Raw genomic sequence first — 24,694 nt, 5'->3', positions numbered from 1 at the left:
CTATAAGCACAGTGTACACGACAAAATGACTACAACCCCCTCTCCCATCCCCCTCAAAGCTTCCTTTGCAGATGGAGTTTTTAGCATTTTGAACGGACTTCTTTTTGACCTCCACATATTAGGGACATGATTTAGAATACCATCATTCCCACTTTCTAAGTAGGACCTTGACCTAAAGACAAGATTTCTTTAAAACCCAGGTTTCTCAGAACATAGTATAAATGCAGTTTTTATCTGGTGAATATAATGGTATGATTATAATAGTGTAATATGATACCTAAAATTAGTAGTATTTTTAATTGGTGGAGGGGAGAGTACTAAAAAAGAGACTTTCAATAAAAACAATAAAAATCCTCTGGCCTATTTCTCACCTTTCTTTTTACTTTAAAAGTTTTAAAATTCAAAAGTTACCTCAAAAATCCAAAAAAGGTTAGGTTATTCTTTATCATTACTTTGGTTTTTCTAAAACATTTTTTCCAGCATTGATCACTCTTATATTATTCTAAGTGTTGAAATGATCTGCTCCTGAGATGCCATTTACCCACTCACATCCTCCCCTATTCTATTGTGTTACTTGGCAAATTTCCCCTTTGCACTCTTTCCTAGACTTATGCTGTGCTCCAGGCAGTCAAAAGCCTCCTTCTCATCATGACTTCTACTTTTTGTATGAAAATTTATTTCATTCTTTCACAATATTCAGACTTGAAGCTTTAACTGCTTAAGTACATTTTTGATCATTTTCTACCACTTTCTTCATCCTAATCCAGTCTGCCAGCAGCCCTAGTGATTCATTCTTCACATTTCTTGACTTCTCATCTTTACATTTCTTGTCCTCTTAATTTCTCTACATCCAGTGTTTTGCATGTTTAGAACCCAGGTCCTTCGCTAAGACTGATGACCAAGTACCTTAAATAAGCCATCTTCAAGTTTTAGTTTCTTACCTCAGTTATACCCCTTAGAACAAGTAAGTACAGAAGAGGCTGTTACACAGACTTTCTAACAAGAAATGAGCAGAGATCACACTCAGTGGATAAACATTTCCAAATAGTGCTCATTCACCCAGGGAAATGGTGGCGGGAATGGCTGCACTGTTGTCCTAAATAGTTCTTGTAACTCTAGCTCCTTGAATCTCTGACTCAGGAGACCCCTTATAGAAAGTCTGCTATTTTCACCTGAAAGGATAATCATCAATGTTAAGTCATTTTATGTGGCACATGTCCAGGAATAGATGTCTTTTAGTAACTTAAAAGTACACTAACACTGTAACATGAATAATTCGATGGAGCAAAGAACTGTGATGCCTTGAATTTTGATTTTACTCCTGGAACAAGGAGCAGGAAACTTAAAAGACATTGAAAGAAACTCAGACTTATTCCTTAAACTAGCAACTCCTCTGTGTAGTGCTTAATCCAAGAGCAATCATGTTATATGCCTACTCCTCTCTATTACTCGGGAAGAAAACTGAACTAAGAACACCAGTTTACACTGGTAGTCTATGTTCATTTCTTTTTGTGCATTCTAACAATGTCTATGTAACTAATGACAGTGACTGTGACTGTGACTTTGATTTCTTCATATAGCACTATTTGTTTAATGTGTATTTTCTTTCCTCAGTTTCACCTAACAAGCCATAAATACAGGTACCTATGGACTTGCGAGACTATTCCTTACCTCTTTTGCAGAATTTGAAAATGAGAAAAACATGTTTCTGTTATTCTCTTTCCACTGACCAAATGGTGGTCAGAGAGCATTAAGAGGGAGCACTTTCAGAATACCCTTGGATAGACCCGCTCATTATTATGAATTCTATCCTCCCCTCCCAAAGCATATGGGAAAGGGACTAACTTACCTGCTTGGCACTTAATGAAATTATTCTCTATAGTTTTTCCAAGAGTTTGTCTCATCTGCCATGAAGTTGGCTGCTGACGACAATGGAATTTGTTCCTGACCTCACCCAGGAAACCTAGAGGGCAGGGTAGATGCACAAGCTGACGGCGGAGCCTGGAAAGGGTGGACTGTGTTGGGAACGGGCTGCACTCCCAGGGTTTGGGCATAGGGGCATTTCAGAGTTTCCTACACACCAGACATAGTTTATGAGGGAATCTGAAGAGTTTACTGAAGCTAACACAAGAGATCTTTGCTTTGAACATCATCCAGGCCCAGAGAGCACAAATATTTTCTTTACACTAGACATTTCCTGCCTTTTCTCCTTCATCCTCTCTGAGCCCAGCCCAGCTAGAATGGGAGGAGGAAGGAGAACCACTCATTCCTGTCTGCAAACATTTCCACTAAAGGACAGAAAAAGATTTATTTTGAATCAAACTGGGACTTTTGATTATTATGTATTAATAATCTAATTGTTGATTTAAGATATGTTTGTTCAATTAAAGGAATTACAGGATGGTCTGTTAATAAAAGTCGAGGAAATAATTCATGTGGTATGCTACAATTCCCACACAATGACAGAGTAATGGCTCCTCTATGAGAATCTGGGTGTGTGCATATATTTTTTCCCCATTTTTTTAAAGGCTACTCAAGTAAAGAAGGGTGATTTCACAACCCTGTGACCTGTGTAAAAAAGAGCTCATGCCTTTAAAACATCAAATTTCAGGTACAGGAAGAGAAAAAGAATCAAATTCTCAATCTGTCATCATTCCAGGTTAGAGATGAGTCCAAATACCATGGACTCTTTATTCACACAGGACGTGTTAGGAAGGTCCATTAACCCACCAGCCTAGCACAGTTCTTGATGTCACTGTTGGCAGTTTTCACTCTGATAGAGATTTATTTCAGCAAACTTGCTTCTGCCCTTTCCCAGGATGGAGAAGAGAAATGTTACAAGCAAGGAAAGTTTCTTATATGGGGATTTGGGAAGGAAATGCCTAGATCAGTAGCCCCTCAGCATCTCTGGTAGGAAGTCCTCAGGAGGAGAAACTCCGTGAGGACTCTGAGAGCTCGAGGGGAAAGGGGCAGGGGGACAGGAAGCAGGAAGGGGCTGGAGGTTCTCAGATCTCAAACCCCACAAACATGAAGTAATGAGGTCCCAGACTTGATCTGGGTCCAATGTGAATTGTCTCATTTTGCAGCCCTAACCTATTACTCCAAATTAATATTTTCCTGGTTCTAGGTTTGATAATGTGCAGACAACCAGACTAAATTACGACGGAGATAGACAATATAGATATAGATATATAAAGACATGAATATATTTGCAATTAGTAATTTAAAAAAATTTTCCATTGCCTTCTATTTTCTGTATCACAGGGATAAAAGAAAGAATATTACATTTCCCAGGCTCCCTTTGCCCCAGGTTTCTAATGTGGCCTACACAGTGAGACTCGGATGATAAGGTTTGGGAGGCGGCAGGTAGGTCTGCTCCATCTTGCACAGAGGACGCTGGGCTTCCACGGGCAGGAGTCTTGGCAGCAGCCTTGTGATCCTGAGACGGTCCTTGCCTTGGGGCTCCAGACCAGTTGTGATGCCAGCAGTGGCTCCTCCAGGTTCCTGACTTTACGGTTAGGGGTCTGCGCTGACTGTGCTCCTCCAGACTTCCTGATACTTTTAAGGTAACTCCCTTACACCTTACAGGGATATGTAATGGAGAAGAGTTGTAATGAACAATTCTGTGCAGTGTCTACAGAGATTTCTAATTCCTGACTGAACCCTGACCATCACACTAGTGGGCTCACACCATTTAATGTCACCAGGAAGACCTCCTTCAGGTGCCCTCAGGAAGTCCCTCAAACACACAAGAAGCTAAAGTTCAGGAAGAGAACAGGGCCCATGAGTTGGGTGCAGTTAGGAAATTCTCTCCTATCGCAAGGAGGGGAACTGAAAGCCTTTTCTAAAGTCTCCCAAATGTGGTGATCTCATGGACAGAACCAATCAGTTGTGTCAGAGCTAAACAATATCATAGGTTGCTGAGCAACACCTCGGGTTGAAGGTGCCATTATGACATGTAAAATAATTTTCTGTAAAGTGTGTCTGAATTACCATAGGTGTATTGATCATCTTGTAAGAATGAGGCATTATGGTAGCCAACAAAGGGCAGACATAGAAAAATTACAGTTGTTTTTGCCTCTGAAAGAGGAAATAAGCCAAAGTCATAGGATCAGACTCTCAGCAGAGACTGATAATTAGAATTCTCATCCAGCCCATTCTCTTGCCTCCAGGAAATGTATTCCTTAACAATTTGGGGGCAGAACCATGCTGTGGATCTCCAGAAAGTGATCTAGAAGTCAGGCTCAGAGGATGTTCAAAGCCCTTAAGGTATTTGCCGTTAATCATTTGTGACAACAGCTTCAGTGTAAGATTAAGACCCAAGCACAGCAGTGTGGACAATCCACCCTGGTGTACATGTCAGGCCCACACCATCTGACAGGCTGCCTCACTACCAGGTCTCTCTTCATTGGATATGTTGTCATTCCTGCCCTTTCCATGTGTGGCTTAATTTTCCTTCCATTTACACTGTATTCAGAAACATGAGGGTCAGAGTGTCTTAACTTTCAGTACTCCCAAGAGCGAACATCAAAATAAATTCTTTGAATCAGAACTTCAGCAATCTAATGCGATGAGGAAGACTTTCATGGTCATACCCCGAGGGAAGTAATGGGAAAGGCCTCCTGCAGGTTATTATGTCTAGAGTTCCCAGTAAAATAAGCTCTGCCCCATTTACTCCACCCTGTTTATTGACCTGAGCCCTCAAATGAGGTGCATTCCCAACAGGCTGCTCCAGTCTCTGTTCATAATCAAGATAGTGGGCATTAGGAGAAAGTTCCCCAGTTACAGGCCACTGTTTCCAGTAACCGCAACCCATGTTCCAAGGTGTAGCTTTCCATCTCTACAGCTTTGCGTTGTTTCTCCTGCAGTGTCCTCTGAATACTGGACAGTGCCAGGGATCCCAGGCTTCTGCCCTGGAACATCCTGTGGGAGGCAGTCTCCACAGTCTGACTGCTCACCTTCTCTTTAGGAGCTTTGCTGTCCCTTAAATAAGCTCCCCGGCTGCAGCAGGACAGAGGTGCTGTCTGTCATTGGCTCTCACTTTGGGATGTTTCCTTCAATTCTATTCTCCCTCATGTGCTTCAGGTCTATTCCTTAACAGAATTTGGAAGAGTCTGTGAGTGAATGCCTAACATTCTCAAAAGTGGGATTTTAGTTCTTGTTGTTTTTGTTTCGTTGTGTGTTTGTTTAAGAACTTCATTATGTAGTGAATGAAATACTTTTCCCGGACTCTATGCAAGAGTCCTTTCCTTAGCAACAGATGTGTCATCTCAATATATTTTTCTGACTGGCTGTAGCTCAACTGATTTGCCTTGTAATGTCAGACTCTATCACACATCAAATTCTCTTTTGTTCTTCTCTGTTCTGCCCCACTCTTAAGCTGTACTGCCCTCCATCAAGTGCCCAAGAAGAAAATGGCTTTAAGTGGAGTGCCCGTGATAGGGTTTTTCATCACAGCCATCCTGACGAGCCTTCCAGAATCACGGGCTGTCAAAGGTAAGTGCTGAGAGAATCAAAACTAGGCGCGAGAGGCAGGGAGAGCACTGGAGAAATGAAGGGTGGGCATTCGCAAGACAGTCTTTGGAGTGAAAAAAATGTGTGACAGGCATCCTGTGGATCTAAATGTGAAAGTATAATAAATTGTGGATTGGAGCAGTTCTGCCCTTACCACAAACTGAAGTCAGTCACATTTACTTTAGAGGAGTATAACCGAGTTCTGTACTGGTCAATACCATTGACTTTGAGTAAGTCAAACTTGAGGGGAAGTATTTTCTGACAGGTATTAACCAGTTATCTCTCTGGGCTTTAATATGTTTTTCTGGGAAACTAGTAAAATTACAAATCGGAAACCTCATGATTTTGTGGGGATTAAATGAGAAAAAATATGCAAATTCTTGACACCTGTTCTTAGCTGAACACATGGAAGTTGTTTTTTGTGAATCAGCATATTTTGAGGACAGACATTGTATAGAAGATGAGTAGAAAAGAAAGTCACCAAAAAACCCCAACAATCTACCTGAGGGTGGGGGAATGACTGGTATTCTGATAATGAATTGACTTTAATTTACTGCTCTGCCTCTTGGGACAATGATAGTCCCCCCTACAGTGGATCTTACAATGACCTTTGATCACTGTTACTTAGTAATATTCCCAAAAGAGTAGAAAATGAGGAAGGAAGTAGACTCTCTACTATCTCCACAGAAAATATTATGCTGTTGTGAAGATGTATTGTGGGAAAAATATTCTTCATCCAGAGTGACACCCACAGAGGGTGGCAGGTAGACTGGAAATAAGTAATAAGCCAGTTCCAAGACCCACGATGGTCATTGTAGGTTTCTATTGCCCTGGAAGAGGGGCTGTGGGATGATAAAGACCTTGGGATGGAAAGGGCCAGAGAGAATATTTTTGTGTGTCTGTGTGTGTATGTGTATGTGTGCATAGCTGCAAATGCTATACAGACCACCAGGTTTATTAATATACAGTCAGACTTTAAAATCCCCCTCTCATCTACACACAACACGGAGGCTGCATATTCTCCAACTGTAGCTTATTTCAAGTTGGTTATTCCCTTGGGATATGTTATTCTCAGCATCAAAGATGACAGAATACATCCTCTAATGACAATCTCAATTTAAGGAGCATTAAGATACAAGGGTGTATTTTTGTGGTCAATACAAATACAATTCTTCTCACAGATGTGTCCACAGTAACAGGTGTAGGTCCAGGGTATAGGGTGCTCTGCAACACTGCAAGATCTTAATCTTAATTTCCTGGATACCTCAACTCCCAGTCATATTTTCCTTGGTCTGGTTTTTAAATATAATTTTCTGATCCTAAAGTACTTGTTATAGACTATATGATATCCTAAAAATCACTCAGCACATCTCATTTAATCTTAAAAACAAACCCATGGTGTAAGAAAAACCATAGCAGAATTACAATTGGAAAACAACACATACATAGGTAGATTAATCTACTTGAGATCACTAGGTAAGTAAGTACCTAAATGTACTTTGGTAATCTTTTCATAATATACACGTGTATCAAATCCTTATGTTGTACATGTAGAACTAATCCAGTCTTATATGTCAGTTATATCTCAATTGGAAAAAAAAGAGAATTCAAGATTTAATTTGATTCCAGAACTCAGAAACCAGCCACCTCTCTTCTTGGAGTTACGAGGCTCTGGGATGCCCAGGGATTCTGGCTGCAGTGTCTTTGATGGCTGGGTAAAGAGACTGTGAGAACATTTCTTCTGTAGCAGCTGCTGCTGGGTTTCTAAAGAGGGAATCACTTCTCAGCTAGTGACGTGGAGTTGAACAACAGCTTCACAAAACTTCATTTGCTTCCATCTATCCTCCAATGATGCCCCTTTATTTTTTCCCTCCAAGCTCTGTTCAAGACGGATGTCCTACACCCAGGCCTCTTCTCGCCTCTTCCGTCTGCCCCCCACCACTCCTCCGTCCCACTCGCCCGTCCCTTCCCACCACTCCTGTCCCCACATGTGTCCCCCACCCGAGCTCCCTCCTCCTCTCTCTCCCCTGGTTCCCACCCTAACTCCTTTCCTGCCTTTTCAGAGGATCATGTGATCACACAGGCTGAGTTCTACATGACCCCTGACCCATCAGGCGAGTTTATGTTTGACTTTGATGGCGATGAGATTTTCCACGTGGATATGGAAAAGAAGGAGACAGTCTGGCGGCTTAAAGAATTTGGACAATTTGCCAGCTTTGAGGCTCAGGGTGCACTGGCCAATATAGCTGTCGACAAAGCCAACCTGGAAGTCATGATTAAGCGCTCCAACCACACCCCGAACACCAATGGTACCTCTCTCTCTGTTACACTACTAACGTGGGAATGGTTGCTTTAAACAGATGTTTCAGCTCTTTGGGTTATAGTATTGTAATGGACTTTCCCTCCCAGGGGCTTGTCCTTGCATGAGCAAGGCTCCAATTGGTGTGGGTCCAAGTACTTCATGAGTGTGTTTTTTCCTTGATGTCTCATGTCTTGTCTCTGCCATCCACAGTCACTCACAAAGTCATTGCCCTAAATCTAAATCTGTGCTTGGGGAGCCAGGAATGTGGTTCTTGCGTCTTACACCTCAGTGCTGGTTCCAGGTCACAGGCGAGGGTATCAGAGATGGGTATCTGAGATGGGGCATAGATTCTTGGGGCACGATTTCAAATGCTTTTTCGGTTTTGGTGGGAGGGGCTGCTAGCCTGAGCAGGGAAGCTGATTTCTGTTGCATGTCCCCAGTTCCTCCAGAGGTGACTGTGCTCCCAAACAGCCCTGTGGAGCTGGGAGAGCCCAACATCCTCATCTGCTTTGTGGACAAGTTCTCTCCACCAGTGATCAATGTCACGTGGCTTCAAAATGGAAATCCTGTCACCACTGGAGTGTCTGAGACAGTCTTCCTGCCCAGGAAAGACTTCCTTTTCCGCAAGTTCCACTATCTCCTCTTCCTGCCCTCAAATGAGGATGTCTATGACTGCAAGGTGGAGCACTGGGGTTTGGACGAGCCTCTTCTCAAGCACTGGGGTATGGACTACCCTTTGATCTCCTTTCTTTCATACTTTCCTCCTGTGATGCACAAGTCTGGTCCTTAGGGACCTGAAGCCCTCTGTTTTGTTTCATAATAAATGCTATAGTTCCTATTTCTTGTTGTCTCCCATAATCAGCTTCTCCCACTTTGTGATCTGTCATTCCCTTAATACATCATTCTGTTTTCCTCTTATTTAATTGACTAATGGCTCTTCTTTTGACTGAGTACCCTACATGTGGTCCAAATTGCTGCTCCCTACCACATTCATTACTTCTGTGCTCTGTTTAATTTTTCCCCAGAGTTTGAGGCACCAATCCCCCTCCCAGAGACTACAGAGAATGTGGTGTGTGCCCTCGGCCTGGTTGTGGGTCTGGTGGGCATCATCACTGGTACCATCTTCATCATCAAGGGTGTGCGCAAGGGCAATACTGCTGAACGGCCAGGGCCTCTGTAAGGCACCTGCAGGTAGGTTCTTGCTCAGATGAAGATACATGCAGTTTTCTAAGGGTAAGAAAGAGAGTGGGAAAAGGACATGGGATGCCTTTATGAAAAAAGGATAGGAAAAGTAATGGCTCCTGGTTTATTCTTGCTGGGACACAATCAGACATTAGCATCATACAGTATCCCAAATTCAAGATCCTTCATCCCTTCCCATACATGTGCATCTAAACCACACCTTCAGTCCAGGAAGTTACCTCCAACTGAATACCATTGTTTTACATTAGAATACTGGGTCCAGTGATCTAGAAGTCAGCTTCAAGACTTGGGCACTTTCTAGCTTTTATTTCCAAAGGGAGGCATCAGTTCAGAAGGATCTCCAGAGCTTGTCTCTTTTGGGGTTAGGGCAGATTCATTGCCTGAAATGGAAATCTCTTGGAGGCCAATGCCTGGTTTTGCTTGTCCAATCTGAAAAGTGGTATCAGAACACTGGAGAGAAGGTAAAACGTGGTCTGCTCATTCATACTCACTCAGAGAGTGGGTTATAGCTGTGCGTGTTGGAAAGGTTGTATTTCCTACACAGAAGTCAGATGATTAGAAGACTTTTCCAGGGTCAAAGGATTGAGGGAGAGGAGGAAGGAATCTGAAGGAAAAGCTCAAAATATTCATCTTAAACTCTTTGGTAACTGTGTGCTGTGTGTGTCCTACTACAGGTAATGGACTCTCTTGGCAAGAAGATCAGTGAAGAAATTTCTGCTTTAACAGCTTTATAAAACTGGCAATACTCTGATTGTTTACCTCAGTGAAGATAACCATTCTCAGCATTTTCCAGGCATTTTACTGTGCTTTGAGTAGTGATACCTTCCCCATCTTTCACATCTAGTTATTCCTTGTGTATTTCCCCTTCTTGTATCTGTCTCTCTGCCATTTCCCACAATCATTTTATTATCACCAAGTAATGGCTCTGGAATAGACCCAATAGGATCCTTCCTCCCATATGGAGCATCTATGGAGGCTTCTATATAATTTAGTGCTTGGGGTTTCTTCCAACTGTGATTGCGATTTTTCTGAATACAATAAATTGTTTCATGGATGTTACATGGAGTTTTAGTGTCTAAGCAAGTTCTTTACGGGGGCTGGAGGATATATGTGTTCCCTCCATCCTGAAATGTCTGAAAGTTGAATGTATCTTATATGCTCTGTAATTCATCAGAAATACCGAGGTTCATTAAGGTCTGGCCTCATTCAGAGCACTGGCATGCAATGCAGTTGCTCTGGTCCAGTCCATATCTGGAAAACCCTAGAGTATGGTTTGTTTATTTGGAGATCTCTACTGAGCAGTGGGTTCAAAATGGGTTCTTAAGCCTCCAAGTCAATGAGATGTCTGGGTCTTCAGTAGAGTGCATCCTGAAACCTAGGGTTTGTCCCCTGATAATGGGTAACACGATAATGGGTGGTAGATGGGGATAGAGTGAGGGTCAGAATAGAGGATGATCCATATACATTACAGGAGTTACATTTCAGCATCACCCATTCTAGACTTAATGAAGAATGAGACTGGACACTGAGAATTAGCATTACCCATTTTATTAGACATATCCTCAAATGCTTGTTTTGTTAACATGAGAATAGTCTTATTCTTGGGACTGTCTTAGACTTGCAGATATGTCTCTGGTGGAAAAACTGAGTCAAGTATGGAGGGAGGGGAAATATATCAATAAAATGGGAGAAAAGAATGTTAGAGACACATTGAACTATTGCCTTTTTGTCAGTGAAACAATGACTTGCTACTTGTTTCTAAAATGATTACCAGAACTTACTCCAAACCATAAAGATTAATTATTCATGACAGCCTGGTAGAGTGACAAATAAGTGCTATTGAAATGAAGCAGTCTTTGGCTTCATCTTGCTCTGTCATTCTCTAGCTAAATATTCAGTGATACTTTATTTAACTTAGCTTCAGATTCCTCATATGAAATTACTGATGCTCATATGTAGTACATTGAGTTATTATTAAAATAAAATTTGAATTAAAGAAAGATTTCTCACAAAGCAATTAGATACCATGCCCAGTGAAAATTATATTGCAAAAATGATAAATTCCAGTATATTTTTCCTTCAAAATTATCATAGCCTAGTGACCAAAACCTATGAGAAGCAAAACAAAACAAGCATAAAGCAAGGTGCATGACCCTCAAAGACTTAATAGTAAAGAGAAGTTTCTATACCTGTGGTTTACAGAGTTAAAGCAAAGTGTTCAGGTTATTGAAGATAGAATAGGCATAAGTGCTTCTTTTACATAGCCCCAATTTTATTGTAGAATAAATGGATGTACAGTAGAGAATACACTAAAACTCAGACAAATACAGAATAAAAAGGAGAATGAATAAATGTACATACTGCCATGTAGAAAAGACATTTTTTAAAAAGACTTTACCTTTTATAGTTTTAAGTTTACAGAAAAAGCTGTGCAGAAAGTAGTAAAGTACCCAGTTACCCCTTTTCTTCTTCAAACTTCCCCCCAATACACACAGTTGCTTCTAGTATTATCATTTTGCATTATTGTGGTATATTTGTTACTATTGATGAAGCAATATTGATATAATATTATTAACAAATGCCCATAATTTGCATGAGGATTCATTCTTTATATTGAATAAATATTGTAGTATCATACAGGTTAGTTTCACTGACCTAAAAATTTCCTCTGTTCCACTTACTCATCCCTCTCCCCCTCTTCCTGAATCTCTGGTAACCACTGATCTTTTTTTAAATTTATTTTTTATTAAGGCATCATTGATATACACTCTTATGAAGGTTTCACAAGAAAAACAATGTGGTTACTACATTCATCCTTATTATCGAGTCCCTCTCCATGCCCTATTGCAGTCACTGTCCATCAGTGTAGTAAGATGCCACAGAATCCCTATTTTGTGCACCAATCATGGTACCCCACAATCCCCTTCTCCTTCCCTCCCCACCTGCCCTCCCTCACCCCTCCCCTTTGATAACCACTAGCCCCTTCTTGGAGTTTGTGAGTCTGCTGCAATTTTGTTCCTTCAGTTTTGCTTTGTTGTTCTACTCCACAAATGAGGGAAATCATTTGATATTTGTCTTTCTCTGCCTGACTTAATTCACTGAGCATAATACCCTCTAGCTCTGTCCATGTTGTTGCAAATGGTAGGATTTGTTTCTTTCTTATGGCTGAATAGTATTCCATTGTGTATATGTACCACATCTTCTTTAACCATTCATCTACAGATGGACACTTAGGTTGCTTCTATATCTTGGCTATTGAAAAATAGTGCTGCATTAAACATGGGGGTGCATATGTCTTTTTGAATCTGAGAAGTTGTTTTCTTTGGGTAAATTCCTAGGAGTGGAATTCCCAGGTCAAATGGTATTTCTATTTTGAGTTTTTTGAGGAACCTCTATATTGCTTTCCACAATGGTTGAATTACTTTACATTCCCAACAGCAGTGTAGGAGGGTCCCCCTCTCTCTGCATCCTCGCCAGCATTTGTTGTTCCTAGTCTTTTCTATTTTGGCTATCCTAACTGGTGTGAGGTGATGTCTCACTGTGGTTTTAATTTGCATTTCCCTGATAATAAGTGATGAACCACAGATCTTTTTACTGTCCCTATGGTTTTGCCTTTTTCAGAATGTCATGTGGTTGGATTCATACCATATGTAGCTTTTCCAGTCTAGCTTCTTTCATTTAGTAATACACATTTAAGGTTTCTCCTTTTCTTTCCACAGCTTAATAGCTTATTTCTTTTTATTGCTGAAAAATACTCAGTTGCATATTGTGGTACCAGAAATAGAAGGGAGAGACAAAGGGACAGAATTTTTGAAAACTGCCCCAACCTGGGGCAGGAAATAGACACTCAGGTCATGGAAGTGCAGAACTCCTAACAAAAGGAACCCGAGGAAGACAACACCAAGACATGTAATAATTAAAATGGCAAAGAGCAAGGATAAGGATTTATCCTTTCACTACTGTATTGAAAGAAGCCAGAGAGAGAGAAAAGGTTACTTACAAAGAAACCCCATCAGGCTGTCAGCAGATCTCTCAGCAGAAACTTTACAGGCCAGAAGGAAGGGGCACGGTAGATATAATGTACTGAAATGGAAGGACCTCCAACCAAGACTCCTCTACCTGGCAACATTATCATTTAAATTTGAAGCACGGATTAAACAATTTCCAGATAAACAAAGGTTGAAGGAATTCACCACCACTAAGCCAGCCTTACAGCATATGTTCAACTGCTGTAGATGGAAATGTTCCTAAGGCTAAGTAGTTTTCACCAATGTAAATAAACCCACAGTAAAGGTAGTAAACCAATGAATTATCAAGCAAGTATGAAATTAAAACAAACAGAAGGAAAATCAACTATACAGAAAATCAGTCAAGGGATACACAAATAGTGCAGATTATGACATCTAATACATAAAGTGTGGAGGAGAAAAGGACCTTTAAATTGTGTTTTAAATAGAGTAATCAGCAACTTAATATGAACTGTTATATAGTAAGGAAGCTATCCTTAAATCTTTGGAAACAACAAAACTAAAGCCTACAACAGACACAAAAAAAAATTTTTAAAGAGAAATCCAATAACAAAGCTAAAGAAAACCATCAATAATGAGAGAAGAGTATAAGAGAGGAAGAAAAGAACAGAGAGGAGCTATAAAATAACCAAAAAAAAAAACAATTAATAAAATGGCAATAAGTACATAGCTATTAATAATAACCATAAATGTAAATGAAGTGAATGCACCAATCAAAAGACATAGAGTTGCAGGATGGATAAAGAAACAAGACCCACCTACATGCTGCCTACAAGATACTCATTTCAGACCCAAAGACATGCACAAACTGAAAGTGAAGGCATGAAAGAAGGTACTTCATGCAAATAATAGGGAGGATAAAAGCAGGTGTAGCAGTACTTATATTGGACAAAATAGATTTCAAAACAAAGAAAAGTAACAAGAGACAAAGAAGGCCATTACATAATGATAAATGGGTCAGTCCAACAAAAGGATATAATCACTATAAATATCTATGTACCCAACATAGGAGCACCTAAATATGTACAACAAATACTAACAGAATTAAAGGGAAAATAGATTGCAACACATTCGTTTTCAAAGACTTTAACACACCACTCATATCAATAGATCAACCATCAGAAAATAAATAAGGAAACAGAGGCAATGAACAATACATTATATCAGATGGATTTAACAGATATCTACAGAACATTACACTCAAAAACAGCAGGAGACACATTTTTCTCATGTGCGCATGGAACATTCTCCAGAATAGATCACATGCTAGGCCACAAAAAGAGCCTCAATAAATTAAAAAAAAAATGAAATTGTGAGAAATGCAAATTAAAAACCACAATGAGATATCACCTCACACCAGTAAGGATGGCCACCATCCAAAAGACAAACAACAACAAATGTTGGCAAGGATGTGGAGAAAGGGGAACCCTCCTACACTGCTGGTGGGAATGTAAATTAGTTCAACCATTGTGGAAAGCAGTATGGAGGTTCCTCAAAAAACTAAAAATAGAAATATCACCTGACCCAGGAATTCCACTTCTAGGAATTTACCCAAAGAATGCAGGAGCCCAGTTTGAAAAAGACATATGCACCCCTCTGTTTATGGCAGTACTATTTACAATAGTCAAGAAATGGAAGCAACCTAAGTGTCTGTAAGTAGATGAATGGATAAAAAAGATGTGGTACATATACACAATGGAGTATTATTCAGCCATAAGAAGAAAACAAATCCTACCGTTTGCAACAACATGGATGGAGTTAGAGGGTATAATGCTCAGTGAAATAAGCCAGACAGAAAAAAGACAAGTATCAAATGATTTCACTCATCTGTGGGGTATAAGAACAAAGGAAAGAACTGAAGGAACAAAACAGGAGAAGACTTGCAGAACCCAAGAATGGTCCAACAGTTACCAAAGGGAAAGGGACTGGGGAGGATGGGTGGGAAGGGAGGCATAAGGGGAAAAAAGGGGCATTACTATTAGCAGGCATGTGTGTGTGGGGCATGGGGAGGGCTGTACAACACAGAGAAGAGAAGTAGTGATTCTATAGCTTCTTACTGTGCTGATGGACAGTGACTGTAATGGGGTATGTGGGGAGGATTTGATGATGGGGGCAGTCTAGTAAACATTATGTTGCTGATGTAATTGTAGATTAATGATAGCATAATAAAAAAAATGAAATTGTATCAAGCAACTTCTCTGACCACAATGGTAAAAAACTAAAAATAAACATTACACAAAGAAAACAAAAAGGCCTACAAACAAATGGAGGCTAACCAACATGCTTCTAAATAATAAATGGATCAAAGTAAAACCAAAATCAAACAGTACATGGAGACAAATGAAAACAAAAATTCAGCAGTCCAAAATCTGTAGGATGAGGCAAAGGCAGTTCTAAGAGGAAAGTACAAAGCAGTACATGTCTACTTCAAGAAGCAAAAATAATCCCAAACAGTCTAAACTTACTAAAGAAACTAGAAAAAGAAGAACAAATGAAACCCAAAGTTAGTAGAGGGAGGGACATAATAAAGATCAGAGTAGGAATAAATAAAACAGAATGAAACAATAGAAAAAAATCAATGAAACCAGGAGCTGGTTCTTTGAGAAAATAAACAGATAGAAAACTCTGTAGCCAGACTTATCAAGAAAAAAAGAGTGTATGCACATAAACAGAATAAGAAATGAGAAAGGAAAAATCACTATAGACACCAGAGAAATACAAAGAATTATTAGAGAATACTATGAAAAATTATATGCCAATAAATTGGACAACCTAGAAGAAATGGACAACTTCCTAGAAATATGCAACTTTCCAAAACTGACTCAGGAAGAAACAGAAAATCTGAACAGACCAATTACCAACCATGGAATCAAGTTGGTAATCAAAACCCTCCCAAAGAACAAAACTCCAGGTACAAATGGCTTCACAGCTGAATTCTACCAAACATTTAAAGAAGAGCTAATACCCATCCTTCTTAAAAAAAAGTAGAAGAGGAGGGAATACTTCCAAACTCATTCTGAGGCCAGCATCACTCTAATAACAAAACCAAAGACACTACAAAAAAATAAAATTATAGACCAATATCTCTGATGAATTTAGATGCAAAAATCCTCAACAAATATTAGCAATCTGAATTCAAAAATATATCAAAAGGATCATCCATCACAACCAAGTGGGATTTATTCCAGGGATGCAAGGATGGTACAATATTCATAAATCAATCAATATTATACACCACATTAACAAAAAGAAGGATAAAAATTGCATGATCATCTCAATAGATGCTGAAAAAGCATTTGACAAAATTCAACATCAATTCATGATGGGAACACAAAATGGGAGTAGAGGATATGTACATCAACATAATAAATGCCATATACGACAAACCCACAGCTAACATCACACTTAATGGTGAAAAGCTGAAAGCTTTTCCTCTAAGATCAGAAACAAGACAAGGATGTCTACTTTCACCACTTTTATTCAATATAGTACTGGAGGTCCTCGCCATAGCAATTAGACAACACAAAGAGATAAAAGGCATCCAAATTGGTAAGGAAGAAGTTAAACTGTTACTCTTTGCAGATGACATATTATCCATAGAAAACCCTAAAGACTCCATCAAAAAACTACTAGAACTAATAACTGAATTCAGCAAAGTTGCTGGATACAAAATTGATACATAGAAATCTGTTGCATTCCTATATACTAACAATGAACTAGCAGAAAGAGAAATCAGGAACACAATTCCATTTACAACTGCATCAAAAAGAATAAAATACCTAGGAATAAACCTAACCAAGGAAGTGAAAGACCTATACTCTGAAAACTATAAGACAGTTGTGAGAGAAATTAAAGGAGACACCAATAAATGGAAATCTATCCCATTCTCATGGATAGGAAGAATTAATATTGTCAAAATGGCCATCCTGCCCAAAGCAATTTACAGATTCAATGCAATCCCTATCAAAATACCAGCAGCATTTTTGGAAGAGCTAAAACAAATAGTTCTATAATTCATATGGAACCACAAAAGACCTCAAACAGCCAAAGCAATCTTGAGAAGGAAGAACAAAGCTGGGGGGATTACACTCCCTGACTTCAAGCTCTACTAGAAACCTACAGTAATCAGTTTGGAACTGGCACAAGAAAAGACCCATAGATCAGTGGAACAGAATAGAGATCCCAGATATAAACCATGCATATATATATATATATATATATATATATATATATATAGTCAATTAATATGTGATAAAGGAGCCATGAATATATAATGAGGAAAGACAGCCTCTTCAACAACTGGTATTGGGAAAACTGGACAGCTACATGTAAGAATGAAACTGGATTGTTGTCTAACTCCATACACAAAAGTAAACTTGAAATGGATCGAAGACCTGAATGTAAGTCATGAAACCATAAGACTCTTAGAAGAAAACATAGTGAAAAATCTCTTGAACATAAATATGAACAATTTTTTCCTGGACACATCTCCTCAGGCAAGGGAAACCACAAAAAAAATGAACAAGTGGGACTACATCAAACTAAAAAGCTTCTGTACAGCAAAGGACATCATCAGCAGAACAAAAAGGCATCCTACAATATGGGAAAATATATTAGTAAATGACTCATCTGATAAGGGGTTAATATCCAAAATATATAAAGAACTCATACATCTCAACACCCAAAAAACAATTAACCAGATTTAAAAAATGGGCAGAGGACTTGAATAGACATTTTTCCAAAGAAATACAAATGGCCAACAAGCACATGAAAAGATGCTCCACACCACACACCACTCATCATCAGGGAAATGCGAATCAAAACCATTGAGTTATCACCTCACACCAAGGATGTCGAGAAAAGGGAACCCTCCTACACTGTTTATGGGAATGTAAATTGGTGTGACCACTGTGGAAAGCAGTATGGAGGTTCCTCAACAAAGTAAAAATGGAAATACCATTTGATTCAGTAATTCCACTTCTAGGAATTTACCCAAAGAAATCAAAATCCCTGATTCAAAAAGATATATGCCCCCCTATGTTTATTGCAGCACTATTTGCAATAGCCAGGATATGGAAGCAACCTAATTGTCCATCAATAGATGAATTGCTAAAGAAGAGGTGGTACATATGCACAATGGAATATTATTCAGCCCTAAAAAGAAAAGAAATCCTGCCATTTGCAACATGGTCGCATCTAGAGGGTATTATGCTCAGTGAAATAAGCCAGGCAGAGAAAGACAAATACCATATGATTTCACTCATTTGTGCAATCTAAAACAAAGCTAAACAGAAGGAACAAAAGAGCAGCAGACTCATAGACACGCAGACGTGACTAGTAGTTACCAAGCAGGAGGGGTTAGGGTGGGTAGGAGAGGAGGCTGATGGAGATTAAGGGGCACAATAATTTGCAATCATAATATAAATTGGTCACGGGGGATAGTAGTCAGTGATTCTGTAACATCTTTCTACATTGATAGACAGTAACTGCGCTAGAGTAGGTGAGGATTTAATAATATGGTAACTGTTGAACCACTGTGTTGTACATTTGAAACCAACATAAGATTGTATATCAATGATACTTCAGTAAAATAAAAGAATATCAATTTCCTCTTCATTAGTGAGTTATATTTTTGCTGGATATAGATTCTGGCATAACATTTCCTTTCTTTCAGCAAATAAAAATTCTTGTACCACATATCTATTCTCAGTAATTTCTGATAAGAAATTCACTGTCATTTCACTTGTTTTCCCCCTATTGATGAGATGTCATTTCTCTATTCCTGCTTTTAAGATTCTTTTCTTTGTCTTTAGTTTCCAGAAGTGATTATGATAGGCTGGCATGGATTTTTTTTGGACTTGTCATGTTTTGAGTTTGCACAGCATCTTGATTCTTTAGGTTTATGTCTTTTGCCAAATTTGGAAAATATTCAATCAAGAATCCTTCCAAAACTTTTTCAGTGTCATCTATGCCTTATCTCCCTTTGGGATGTAAATACCATTATTAAAAGAAAATCTTTAGTTATTGTCCCAGAGATTCTTCATTATAGAAACAAATAAGTATTATGAACAACTTCATAAGAGTAAATTTGTATGTAATGGATAAATTACTCAAACTGTACAATGTATGAAAGCTGAAAATGACATGTAAGATATACAGTTTCAAACATAATAAAGTTAGCCCATTACATAAAAGTTTTCCACAACAAAACCCCGAGTTTAACTGTTATCAGCAAAGTCTTGAAATGTTTAAGGAATAACCCACACTAATTTTACTCCAAAAAAGTAGAAAAAGAGAGAATACTTGAAAACACTGCTTATGAGCCCTGCAAAACCTTTAAGACCTGACAAGGATAATACAGCAAAAAGTAATTTACAGATTCATTACCCTTATAAGGATAGATGCCAAATTCTTAAGAAAATATTGGCAAATTAAATTCAGTGATACATAAAAAGCATGATATATCATGACCAAATGGAGAGTTTTTTTCTAGGATGGCAAGGTTATTTGAACATTGAAAATCAATTGATGCAGTTTACCATATTAACTAAAGAAGGAAAAATGGCATGACTGTCTGGATGAAATAAAAATATCACTAGATAGGATGCACACCTCTACTTAATTTAAAATCTTGTCTTTAAAAATTAATATTAAAAATAATTTTCTTAATCTAAGAAAGGATAGCAACCCTATTAAACACATGAGGCTCAGTGATGAAATATTTGAAATTTTCCCCTTGATAGCTGAAGTGCTAGAGGTATTAGACAATGAAAAGGAGTAAAAATAAATAAATGAGAGTCATAAATATGGCAAAGGATGTAAAATCATCAATATTTACCCTTAACATGATCATAAAAATAACAGCCAAACTAATAGATATCAAAAGTAAATTGAACAGTATTGCTGGATGCAAAGTCAGTATACATAAAACCAATTATATTCTGTTGTACCAGAAACAAATCAAAATCAAAATCAAGAAAATGTTACCATTTACAATAGCATCCAAAAAATCACATACCTAGTAATAAATCTATCAAAAGATAATCAAGACTTCTATACAAAAATTAATGGACCTATATAAATAACAAGAATACCATTTAACATTGTTAAGAGTACATTTTTTTACTCTCCAAATTAATCTGTATTCAGTAAAAATCTCATTGAAAATCATGACAAGTATTTTTATTTGCTTTCTTGCTTCCTTTTTGTTTCTTCTATTTTCTTTTTTTTTGATGTGGGTGGATTGTCAAACTAATATTTAAGTTTATATGTAAATGCTAAACGTTTAGCTAAGAAAATTTTTAAAAATAAGAACAAAACTGAGAGAAATGCAGTATAAATTAGCAAAACATTAATTAAATTAATAACATTAAATATATTAACATTGTGCTGGCATTAGCTATACTAACATACTGTGGTATATTAATTAACATAGTGTAGTGTTACGCTTATTGCAGACAAACTAGACAAGAGAACAAAATAGAAATTTTAGAAATAGGTCTCTTAAATATGATGTGGTTTGTGGTGGCATTGCAGAACAATGAGAGAAAAATGGTCTTTTCAATAAATTCTGCTAAGCCATTTGAATGCCCATTTGAGAAAATTTACTGTGACACCTACTGAAATCATGAACAAAACTCAATTCCAGATGAACTGAAAGTATTTAGTAGAATCAACATTGAAGCAAACTGGGCCATGCATTTCCTTGAGGGATGGTTTTATTAATCACAATTTTCGGTCAGATGTAAAACTAGAGAGATGGTCGGTTTTTTAAATCAGTTTTGGTAAATTATGTGGAGTAGCTTAAAGGGGTACACATTATTTGTCACTCGTCTCACTGACAGATAGATTGTATTTCCCCCTCCCTTAAATTAGAACTGGCCCTGTGCTCACTGTGATAGTTAGAATGTGGGTGGAAATGCTGTCATACAACCTCTGAGACCAGGTCTCAAGAAGTCGAGCAGCTTTTACCTCTGGAGTCCCAAGTCATCAAGTAAACAGTGCACCTTCACAGCTGATGAGACCACACAGGTCACATTAGAGGCAAGGGACCTGCATGTGCAGGGAGAGAGTGTCTCCATGTCCCAGATGAGCCTCCAGAGGACCCCGGCCCCACTTACTGTTTTTCTGCAGCCACGAGAGACCCTTGGCGAGGACCATCCACTAAGTTCGATCAACTCCGAGAGCTGTGAAAAATCATTAAATGGCTGTATCTTCAAGCCATTAAGTTTTGTGGTGATCTGTTACACAGAAATAGATAATGTAATAGTATATTTTTCAAGGACTTTCATCAAAAATGTCAAATCAACTCGCACAAAATTCTTTAAAATATCCTTTTAATATGTTCTTAATGCTTATAGGATCTGAAGGAATGTTATATTTTCATTACAGATGTTACGCATTTGGATTTTTTTTCTTTTTTTTCTCCCTTATCCGTCTTGCAGGTGGTTTATCAAAAAAGGTAAAAGAAAACCTTCTAGCTTTGTAGATTCTCTTTATTATACATCTATTTTCAATTGCATCAATTTCCTCTCTTACCTTTATAATCTCCATTTTTCTACTTTTTAAAATTTAATCTGCTTTTCCTAGGTCCTGAAAAGTTTAGGTCTCTGATTTTTAAATATTTCTCCTTTTATAATAAAAGGAATTAAACCTACAAATTTCCCTCAGGGACAGCTTTGTTTGCCTATCACTAATTTTAAAAATCTGTTTTAATATTCATTTATGTTAAAATATTTATTAATTTCTCACCTGATTTATTCTTTGAGTAGACATGGATTATTTAGTTCATTACTTCACTTCCAAAAACTTGATTATTGTCTCAATCTTACTGATTTGTAATTTAATCAGATTGTGGTCAAAGTATTGTGTGTGTGATTTTGTTTTTACTTTATTCTGTGTGATTTTAACCCTGTGGAATTTATTGAGACTTGTTTTACAGCCACAGCATATAGCCTATAACAGGGATAGTCTCAGTGAAAACTAAAGAGAGATACCTGTAGTTACTGGTCGTTGTCAATACACATATCATTTATAATTGTCGATTAGGTCAAGAAAGTAATATGAAAACACTATTCACATCTTTGATTTCCTTATTGATGTTTGTTTGCATGAAACAGTGGGAATGCTTTTCTGCCTTTTCTCTTCCTTAGACTTTTTTCTTCTTCTGTCGCAGTGATGGAACTTACAACTTTCTCACTGGCACTGCAATTTATTATTATTTTTCTTGCCACATGCATGTTGCTAGTTCAATCATTTAAAAGTCTATATAATACTTCTTTGTATGGCTGTACCATCCATCTGTTCACTATCTGAAAATTCAGAATGCTTATTTTCTTTTCTATTATATATTTATATATCATCTTGGACATGTATGTGTAAATTTATCTAGGGTATGAACACTCAGAATGGAAGTACTGGATTATCCAAACTATGCAAAGGAGCGTACCAGCTTCTGTTGGTATCACTCTGCACAAAACCCAAATATCATGTCGTGGCTTGCCATCACTTCACATACGGCGTGGTCTTGTGATGCACAGAATTCTTACAGTCAAGACAAATATGTCAGTTTTCATTTTAGAATTCCGAAATGTTTTTATTACCCCAAATCCTGTTGCAACAAACATCCAATTTTATGTCTCCTTGGGCTCAGATGTATTATTTCTTTAAGAAAGATATCTCGAAGTGAATTTTTGTTGTTAATCACGTAGCATTTGAATTTTCAATTTTAGTAGATATTGCTAACCTGCCACTCATTCATGATCCTATTAACAGAATATGAGAGATCCATTCCCATAGAATCTTCTAAATCTGTAATTTGAAAAACAATTACATTTGTCAATTTGGAGAAATTTGATCACATTTTTGTTTGAATTTGCATTTTTCTGGTTATTGGTGAGTTTGAATAAATATTTCATGTTAGTTGTCCATTGGTATCTTCTCTGTCAATAGTCTGTATCAATTGCCCAATGTTCTGTGGGGTTTATGTCCAGTTACTTGGAAATTTTACATAATAGAGAGACCCAATGTCTACCTTGTGAGTTGCAAATCTTTTTCCTGAGCTTTATATTTGTTATTGTTTTTTTAATTTGTTATTTTCTCCAAGCAAAGAAAATTTTTAATTTTATTGAAATGTATTTTTCCTTTATATCTCAGGGATTTTGTCTTGCTTGGATAAATTTCTTTTTAAAAAGGTTTCTAACAGGGCTATTGAAATATTACTTATATAATACAAAATTCACTCTTTATACATGTAAAATTCCATGATTTTAGTACATTACAGATGTGTACAACTATCACCACAATGCAGTTTTAAAACATTTCCATAATCTCCAAAAGTTCCCTGTTTACAGTTCATCCCCACTCCCATCTCATGCCCTAGACACCCACTGACCTGCTTTCTATGTCTACAAATTTAGTTTTCTAGATATAATGTAAATGAAATCACATGATATATGTAACCTTTTGTATTTGGCTTCTTTCACATAGCAAAATATTTTCGAAGTTCATGGATATTGTAACAAGTATCACAATTTTATTTTTGTTTCTCAGTTGTTCCTTGTTTTGCTGAATGGTATTCCATTGTAGGGATATAGTATTTTTTTAATCCAGTCTCTAATTGGTGGATATTTGGATTGTTTCCAGTTTTTGTCTATTATAACTAATGTTGCCATAAATATTTGCACACATATCTTTGTAAGAACATATGTTTTATTCCTCTTAAGTAGATTTCAAGGAGAGGAATTGCAGGCCATATGGCCAATGTGTGTTTAACTACTTAAGAAATTGCCCAAGTATTTTCAATGAACTTGTAATATTACAAAAATCCCATCAGCGATGCCTCAGGGATAAGAAAGGCTTTTTATCCTCAATCACAATTACACCTGTGGTGATGATAGTAAGAGAAATAACCCCTGTTTTATTCATTTTAAATCTTCTATGCTTGTCTCTGTCCCGCTTGTCTCTGTCCCGACCCGCAGGACAGTCAACAAGGGTCAACGACCTGAAGGAGAATGAAGGGGCAAGGGACACAAAGAACGGACAGCAAGACAGGATGTCTGATCAAGCTGACAGTTTATTGTTTGCAGGCTCAATTTATGCAGGTAGCAAGGAAGGGGTGGGTCAGAAGGTGATTGGGCCTTAGGTGGCGCCGGCGGGAAGGTGCAGAGGGGTGATTGAGCCTTGGCTGGCGCCAGCGGGAGCGGAGGACCCGGAAGAGAAGCAGGGAGTTTGCCATCTTGTGGGTGGGGGCCTTTGGGAGGGAGGTTTTAAGGGTGGGGCTTTTGTAACCAAGCCTGCCTAAAGGCCCACAGGTTTGCTCCCAACATGTCTCAATTTTTATTCACCAGGGATCCATTTTGTTGAAAGGAATGAGCTTGCAATACACGTATAAGTCACCATGCTGTACATTACATTCTTAGACATTTGTTTTATAACTGGAAGTTTGTACCTCTGACCACCTCAAAACATTTTTCCCGCCCTCCAGCCCCATGCCTCTAGCAACCACAAAACTCAAACCAAAGAAATTTCTTTTCTGTATCTATGAGCTTGGCTTTTGTTTACTTTTGTTTAGATTCTCCCTACAAGTGAGACCATGCTGTATTTGTCTTCCTCTGTCTGACTTACTTCATTGAACATAATGCCCACA

At 38.0% G+C, this 24,694-nt stretch overlaps 1 protein-coding gene across 1 annotated transcript; it reads left to right on the top strand.

Moving 5' to 3' along the window:
• Window positions 1-5,329: 5,329 nt before the first annotated feature.
• Window positions 5,330-10,084, top strand: LOC118907231 (HLA class II histocompatibility antigen, DR alpha chain). The gene is made up of 5 exons (XM_036875620.2): window positions 5,330-5,496; window positions 7,578-7,823; window positions 8,257-8,538; window positions 8,842-9,007; window positions 9,694-10,084. Exons 1-4 carry the CDS (start codon window positions 5,415-5,417, stop codon window positions 8,994-8,996), a joined length of 765 nt encoding a protein of 254 aa, XP_036731515.2. The 5' UTR covers window positions 5,330-5,414; the 3' UTR covers window positions 8,997-9,007; window positions 9,694-10,084.
• Window positions 10,085-24,694: the final 14,610 nt, after the last annotated feature.

Source organism: Manis pentadactyla, chromosome 16, assembly GCF_030020395.1.
Source record: "Manis pentadactyla isolate mManPen7 chromosome 16, mManPen7.hap1, whole genome shotgun sequence".
Classification (NCBI taxonomy): domain Eukaryota; kingdom Metazoa; phylum Chordata; class Mammalia; order Pholidota; family Manidae; genus Manis; species Manis pentadactyla.
Note: the sequence above shows the minus strand (reverse complement) of the source record. Positions and strands in the feature narration are given on the sequence as shown.

Excerpts from the sequence above, each read along its gene's own strand:
- LOC118907231 (XM_036875620.2), top strand. The coding sequence starts at position 5,415 with ATGGCTTTAAGTGGAGTGCCCGTGATAGGGTTTTTCATCACAGCCATC. Across the intron at positions 7,824-8,256 it reads CCACACCCCGAACACCAATG|TTCCTCCAGAGGTGACTGTG; the intron begins GTACCTCTCTCT and ends GCATGTCCCCAG. Across the intron at positions 8,539-8,841 it reads GCCTCTTCTCAAGCACTGGG|AGTTTGAGGCACCAATCCCC; the intron begins GTATGGACTACC and ends ATTTTTCCCCAG.